The sequence below is a fragment of the Sinocyclocheilus grahami genome, unplaced genomic scaffold (assembly GCF_001515645.1).
Source record: "Sinocyclocheilus grahami isolate Dianchi unplaced genomic scaffold, SAMN03320097.WGS_v1.1 scaffold23.1, whole genome shotgun sequence".
Classification (NCBI taxonomy): Eukaryota; Metazoa; Chordata; class Actinopteri; order Cypriniformes; family Cyprinidae; genus Sinocyclocheilus; species Sinocyclocheilus grahami.
In genome coordinates, this window is record NW_015505202.1 from 272,798 (window position 1) to 280,852 (window position 8,055).

At 37.2% G+C, this 8,055-nt stretch overlaps 1 protein-coding gene across 1 annotated transcript in view; it reads left to right on the forward strand.

Moving 5' to 3' along the window:
• The first annotated feature begins 536 nt into the window (after positions 1-536).
• The window catches only part of LOC107561458 (xaa-Pro aminopeptidase 2-like), a 10,730-nt gene continuing 3,211 nt past the window's right edge, over positions 537-8,055 (forward strand). The window contains exons 1-12 of the mRNA XM_016245916.1: positions 537-631; positions 1,598-1,665; positions 2,073-2,183; positions 2,720-2,783; positions 2,928-3,032; positions 4,166-4,252; positions 4,621-4,710; positions 5,524-5,625; positions 5,738-5,819; positions 5,899-6,100; positions 7,096-7,185; positions 7,642-7,751. Of these exons, the coding sequence (XP_016101402.1) occupies positions 583-631; positions 1,598-1,665; positions 2,073-2,183; positions 2,720-2,783; positions 2,928-3,032; positions 4,166-4,252; positions 4,621-4,710; positions 5,524-5,625; positions 5,738-5,819; positions 5,899-6,100; positions 7,096-7,185; positions 7,642-7,751 (1,160 nt within the window). The 5' untranslated portion in view covers positions 537-582. The remainder of the gene's footprint in view (positions 632-1,597; positions 1,666-2,072; positions 2,184-2,719; positions 2,784-2,927; positions 3,033-4,165; positions 4,253-4,620; positions 4,711-5,523; positions 5,626-5,737; positions 5,820-5,898; positions 6,101-7,095; positions 7,186-7,641; positions 7,752-8,055) is intronic.

Genomic DNA, 8,055 nt, shown 5'->3' on the forward strand with positions numbered 1-8,055 from the left:
CCCATCATTTTCATTATATAGAAAAGAGCAGTCTGAACATTCAGCCAAGCATCTCTTTTTAAGAAAGATATGTAACAGCATCAGGATGAGTAAATGATGACAGAGTTCTCATTTTTGGTTCAACTATCCCTTTAAGTGTTTGCATAATAAAAACTTTCTTGCAAAACTTCCTGCCATTGAATGGCAGAGTGATGTTGTTAGTTGTTAGAAGAGGGTATTGAAGTGGAGTTCAGGAACATACTAGCCTACAGTACATATGTAACATAAGACATTGGCTATCATTTACTGTGTGACCTGCAATTGCTTCGCTATGCCTGGGTAAATGCACTGCACATTAAAGAAGGACATAGGGAGAGAGACACTGTGCTTTTATTACAGTAGTAAAGATTAGAGTCACAAGCAAAGTTCCTCCCCCTCAGCTATTGCACATGGATCTGTTTAGGACACCTCCGGTAATGCATGTAGTTTTAGATAGGACATACACACCCTTGTACACACACACGCACAGACTCACAAGACAGAAACACCCGTGCCCCGCTGCCACACTCTGTGTGTGGACTTGCTTGGAGCAGATGGTCTAAAATGAGCTCCTCAGGCTGGATACTGGCTGTGTGTCTTGTGGTTCTTGAAGGTAAAAAAAAAATGTGTGTATGATGGCGATTTAGTCTTGATGGTGTGGTGTAACTATGTGACAGTCATGCACTGTATGAGTAAGGCTTTCATTAAGACAACATTTCTGTTCACCATCTGTTGTTGTGTCATGTGTATTTGGTTTATGTGTGTTAGAAATATATTTGCATGTCATTAGCCTAAAAATGAAGTCTGCTATAAAATGTAATTTGTTTGCTCACTCTAACCATAAAACTAATGTTTACATATGATTATGAAGGAGATGGTGTGATTATTTTTTTTTATTCATAAAATTATGATATATATATATGCTTTGCTTACTATATTTTCCTTGTTTACATTGTGGTTTTTGAGATTTTATGCATGTTTGTGAGTTGGGTTGCTTTTACTGTTTCAATCACACATTGAAAAATTGTCATCTTGAATTATAAAGGCATAAATTAAATTTGTTTGCTCACTCTAACCATAAAACTAATGTTTACATATGATTATGAAGGAGATGGTGTGATTATTTTTTTATTCATAAAATTATGATATATATATATGCTTTGCTTACTATATTTTCCTTGTTTACATTGTGGTTTTTGAGATTTTATGCATGTTTGTGAGTTGGGTTGCTTTTACTGTTTCAATCATATTGACACATTGAAACATTGTCATCTTGAATTATAAAGGCATAAATTTAACCACAATTGCTAATCTTAGTTCACCAAATGTGCTGCCAGTGAGTTTAAAACAGTTACTCTGTTGTCCTGCATGTGTCTGGTTTTTGAGATTTTATGCATGTTTGTGAGTTGGGTTGCTTTTACTGTTTCAATCATATTGACACATTGAAACATTGTCATCTTGAATTATAGTGGCATAAATTTAACCACAATTGCTAATCTTAGTTCACCAAATGTGCTGCCAGTGAGTTTAAAACAGTTACTCTGTTGTCCTGCATGTGTCTCTTTTCGTGTCGTCACAGGAGGCAGACATGCTGTATGGGCTGAGGAAGGGTCAGGCAGTGAGAGGAACTGTTCTGCAATTCCTCCGGTACTCTATTCTTCTATTCTTACGCTGTTCATGTTTTAAGACTCATCTTTAGCTCAGAGAGTAGTGGAAAGAGAAAATAATAACCCTGTCTCCAGCACACAGGCCTAATCTGGCCTCTTAGCGAGGAGATCTTCTCTTCTGTGTGTGTGTGTGTGTGTGTGTGTGTGTGTTTTATCTGTGAACTTTCTCTGTCTTGTCTTGCACACACAGTTTTTCTTGCCTTATCAGTTGAAGTCGACTTAATCTCTTTATATGGGTTGAATTTCGAATTACGGGTTGAAATTCAGTGTTTTATTGTAAGGATTTGTGATATTTAACATTTGTGGATTGAGGATAGCATTTTTACTTTTTTAATGGATGCAAAATCATTTTGATGCAGTATATTTAAATGATTCCTGTTGCTCCAGTATTTGCCACCAACAGCTGTAAACACGACTCTGAGGCTTCGTGATCTGAGAGCATCCATGATCCCCTTGAACATCTCAGCCTACATCATCCCAGCCACAGATGCTCATCTGGTACTAAACTTCTAAAGAGTGTCAGAAATGAACTTTTATATTACAGTAAGGGGCAATGCTGGTCCCCTGAAATATATATTTATTTTCTTTTACTGTTTTAATCACAAACCGTGCCATAAACTGATGTCAAATAAGTCTAAATAAATTCTAATATTTTAACAATATGGTTTCTATAAAATCTATTTAAATACAGGCTGTAAATAATAATATTTATATTGTTGTTATTTTTTTAAACAGAAACTACATTACTACATTTTAAATGCACATTCTCTCTTATGTCTGCAGAGACACCACATGCCAAATCCAAAAATAGTTGGCTTAGAATTAATAAAATTCATTATATCAAACAATAGATGTTTTTTGAGATTTTTAGTCCTCAGATTTTCAATATATGTTGCATTTTTGTCACTTTTGTAGCCATTTTTGACCTAAGCCCTGATTAATTTCTGACCCTCTAAAGCTCCTCTTCTTTTTCAATCTTCTTCATTCTCAGACATTACCTTTGTGACAGTAACTGACTGTGGTTTTATTGGCAGAGTGAGTACATTGCCCCCAGAGATGCGAGGTTGGCCTGGATGTCTGGCTTCACTGGCTCTGCAGGTGTGTTTCACAGCCAGCTGATCATAATATTGCTGTATCACCATGCATCATTTTCAGTCATATTATGTTTGTCACTTGGTCCTTGACAAACGGCCCACTTCTGTCTTCTGTTATACCTAACAAAAGTCTGTTTCTAATTTCTAGGAACAGCAGTAATTACTCAAAATAAGGCTGTTTTGTGGACCGATAGCCGCTACTGGATTCAGGCAGAGAGACAAATTGACTGTAACTGGGAGCTAGAGCGAGATGGTGAGGAGCAAATTATATGAGTGAAATTAATATTTTAAACTTTATTGTGCCATCCCAAAGAGGCACAAAATCACTTTCATGGACTTTTAAATAAAATTTTCCCTCCTGGTGGAATGACCTGCCCAACTCATCAGATGGTAACCCATCTTCAAGAATTGGCTAAAAATCCATTTCTTCCCTCTTTATTTGACCCTCTAAGTCTAGCACTCTCTTTTCTGATTCTATTCTTTTAAAAAAAACTTGCCCCTTCTAGACTTGCGCTCTATTCATTTACCAACTGCTTGTTTCTTTAAAAAAATAGCTTGCTCTATTCTTTTTCTATTCTATATGTTTTCTTTTTATTTATTATATAATTGATGGTCTGCCTATAGCCTATATTGAAGTATGGTTAATATATTATTATATTAATCAATTTAATATAACGTGTGACTAGTTGACTTGAAACATCTTTAGTAGAGGGCAGGTCTACTTAGCACAAGGAAGCTCTCCATTTTTAAAATAAAATGCTATAGCCTAAATGACATTACGAAAAGTGCGACAGCTGCAAATTACGTCGTTATTGCACTGCACGAGTTACGCATGCGTAAGGAGTCAAATGTTTTTTTGTTTTTTTATCACCCTAATTAGATTATGAAGAATGATTTGTTGATCTTGTTTTCCCTTTAATACATACCTTCCGCAATATATTTTTCAATTACTTTCAAAAAGTGGTAGGGACAATATCGACCCTGGCAAAAAGTGGTGGGGACATGTCCCACCCGTCCCACCCGCAAATTACGCCTATGATTTAAACCCTTGCTACGTGTACTGCGTTAAGCAGCTAACTGAGATTTGTTATAGCACTTGCATATCATTTCTCTCTTGTTGATTTGGATTGCTTCCATTGTCCTCATTTGTAAGTCGCTTTGGATAAAAGCGTCTGCTAATGACTAAATGTTATGTAAATGTAAACATGTCTAAATGAAGTTGAACATGTGGGTGAATGAATGTCTTAAAACACATATTCAAAGGATATTGAAAAATGCTATTACATTGATTGCTGTTTAGAATTATTTTATTTTCCCCTAATTTGTCTGTTGTTCATTTGATCTGAGTCTTTAACACTATTCTGGTCTAACTCTACTGGATCACAGCCTCTGTTCGCAGCATTACCAACTGGCTAATCCTAGAGATCCCTGAGGGAGATCAGGTGGGCTTTGACCCATTCCTCTTCTCTGTAGGTGAGCAAACAGCTAATAAAATACTTTCCTGCTAATAAAATACTTTTGAGCTTTCTATTCATCAAAAAATTCTGAAATCAAATCTGCTGTTAAAGTGTATTAAAATGGAAAACAGTTATATTAAATTGTGTAATATTTCACAATATTGCTTATATATTTACTATATTTTTCATCAAATAAATGCAGCCTTGGTGAGACTTATAAGAGACTTATTTTAAAAATATTGAAAAAAATCTTACTGAAGCAAACTTTTAAATGGTAGTGTATATATAAACTTTCTTAAAAAGATCACATAAGAAACAGATCTAGTATCAAAGATTATCCAAATCATTTGTGAATCATTTGGTCACTATTCTTTGCTGCTTCAGACATATTTGACGTCTACAACACCAACCTGGCTCCAGCGGGCCGGCTCCTGAAGTCTATTCCTGATAACCTGGTGGATAAAATATGGACAGGTCGACCTCCTCTGCCTCCTGACAACCCAATACGCTTACCTGACAGTGTCATCGGTGTGTGCATGTCTTATCAGCATCACTTGACTGATAAGTACCAAGCGAATAGGGCAGAGGACCGTAAGATCATGACAAACAGAGCAATAAAGCTCTGATTTAACCTTTAATGACAAGTGATATAACTTACAGTAATGACAGTTGACAGAGGGGATATTCTAGTTCATTCTGGTGCCAAGATAAAGTCAATGAGGCATGAGTAAAGGGATAGTCAACCTAAAAATAACTTCATGTTGGTCTAAACCTATATGGCTTTTTTTCTGTGTGGACATAAAAGGAGAAATGCTGTGCTCGTTGCTCTTTTCCATAAAAGAGGCTTTCAAGCTTCCAAAAAGAATCTTAAAATTAGTTATTACAAGTCTTTTGAATTCATATGATAGCTTTGTGTGAGGAACAGATCAAACTTTTCAGAATTGTTTACTAATAATCTTCCTGCTGAGACTAATCGTTGAGTCAATGTGGAGAACTTGAGAGCCAAATCAGTCTGATTCATGAATCAACTAAAAATCATTCAATCATTTTGGTGGATAAGTGATTCACTGGACAGATTTTACTCAAAATAGTGGTTCTTTATCAAATCAGTCGTCTCTACTTCTATGGTCCCTTTTATTGTAATTGCATAGAAAAAAGTGACCAAAGACATAGTGTAAGGGTTAGCAAAAGGTGACAGAATTCTCATTTTTGGGTGAACTGTTTCTTTAAGGTTTTGATGTAATTGAAGTTTACATTGTGCCTGTGTGTGTTTGTTCGGATGTTCAGAGAGGACCTGGCCAGTGAAAGTAGAGCAGATACGAGCCCAGATAAGTGACAATCCATACAAGCCCACCGCTGTGCTGCTTTCAGCTCTGGACGAGACTGCATGTAAGCACAAAACAGCACAAACACAAGGCCGCCTCATGCAGGAGATTTTCTCTGAATTGTTCTGTAAAACTCTAGTCGGGCCAAACATTTGCGTTTGCGTCTCTATTTTCAGGGCTGTTTAATCTACGAGGCAACGACATCCCTTTTAATCCATTCTTCTATTCTTACACTCTGCTGTCAATGGATGAGATATGGCAAGTTCCTCTGTTTCATATTAATAGCACTATACTTAGTTGGTGTACTGTACAGTTTCTAACTAACCTCCTTCGCCAGGCTCTTTGTGCACATTGAACGAATAACAGAAGAGTTGAAGGTGTACCTGAACACTTCATGCTACCATTCCTATTGTGTGCAGCTGCTTGAGTACAGCTCTGTGCGCTCGTACCTGCAGTCCTATCTACAGAAACCCAACGTGAGGGTGTGGGTGGGTACAGAGTACACCAACCAAGCCCTGTATGAGCTCATCACTCTTGAGGTGAGACCTGGATCCAAAATATAGGCTACTAGTATGTGCATGATAGCTTGGATGCTCAAATAAGGGATGTCTCAAACTATCTGTGTGCTGCTGAATATGGCTGAGATGGTTTTAGTCAAGCCCCTCAAGTGTTAATAATTGATTTTCACTTTTTGCTTGAGTGTTAAATAGTAGCCTAGTTTATTTTTTTCCCATATGGCTTTTAAAGGCTGAAAACATAAATGTAAAAATGTAACTGTAATCTAGGAGACAGCAAACAAGCCTGTGTTCTTGCATCTGTCAAAAATCTTTAGTTACGCACATCTACATCAGGCACATATCACCATTTGACAAAATTAGATTGCTATAATCGGTGGAGCCGTTTCTATTTTTGACACACTACACAGCTATTTCAGCTACTTTATTTTGCCCTTCCGGGGCTCTCTGAAGTAAAAAATTATATTATTGACAGAGATGTAAATAAATATAATGTGACCATTACGTTAGAGCCACTTTATGATGTTTCACTTAATGCGACGAGATACCTCTGTGATGAGCAAAAATAAATAAATTTGAAAAGAAATGTGGATGGATGGTAGATAGCTAGATGAATAGGTAGATTCATGGATGGATGGATGGTAGATAGCTAGACAGATAGACAGCTGGATAGATAGGTGGATGGATGGATGGACGGACGGATGGAAGGTAGATAGCTAAACAGATAGGTTGATAGGTGAATGGATGGATGGGTAAATGGACAGATGGATGGATGGTAGATAGCTAGACAGAAGGGTAAATAGGTGAATGGATGGATGGATGGTAGATAGCTAGACAGATGGTTAGGCGAATGGATGGGTAGATAGATGAATGATTGATGGCTGGCTGGATGGATGGATAAGCAGATGGTTGGATGGATGGATCCTGACTGAATTTCTGATTTCATAAGTCTGCTTGAGTCCCACAGTACAGGTGAAGACAATATTTTACTACAGATGAACTTCTCTTATGTCTTTAAGGACAAACTTCTGACCAGCACCTACTCTCCAGTACTGACCACAAAAGCAGTGAAAGATGCGACTGAGCAGCGTATTCTCAAAGAGGCTCATGTAAGAGGACACACACACTGTCTTCTCCCCAAATTACTTTTGTAAAGCAGTCATAACCCTGATAGACACTGTTGACTGATATCTGTGTTGTATTATCGTAATTTCTAGATTGAGGGGCACCTTATCACATCATAAAGCCACATTAGGAGACCAGACAGACTCCATTCATTGCAGCTCAATGTAGCTGAATCAATGTCTTATCGCTCCTTATCGTAGAACCTCCATCAAACATATTGGGACCTTTATTACTGATGGTGTTTGCTTGTATTCAGTGCTCTATTGACATGTTTTGCCGAATGAGTTTTTTCAATCGAAAACAACTGCATTTGATAACATGCATGGATAGATCTCAGTTGACTGCTTTCAATTAATCCCCTCCGTCTGGCATCCGTCTGGTCTCAAGCAGGTGATTTTGTTCTTATCAGCCATGATGGGTGAGCATCCTCTCTCCCGCAGATTAGGGATGCAGTCGCAGTCATGCAGCTTCTGGTGTGGCTTGAGAAGAAAGTTCCAGAAGGCACAGAGACCGAGCTTACAGCAGCACATTTTGTCGATCAGTGTCGCGGGTACAGAACTGTGAAGCTAAACCCCCATCACTGATACCACTCACACATAAACACATTCTACTGACAGTGATTATTTTCATTTTTTTCAAGGCCTGCGGTTCCAAGAGTATATGTACTATTCGTTTTCTAGATAATATTTGAGAACCAGCTCCAAGATCAGTCACTACATTACAAATTCTTATTGAGAGCAAAAAGAGTGAAAATCTGAGAAAAAAGTGCAAGACTATGTAATATGTGTTTTTTATATATATATATATATATATATATATATATATATATATATATATATATAAAAAACTATTGA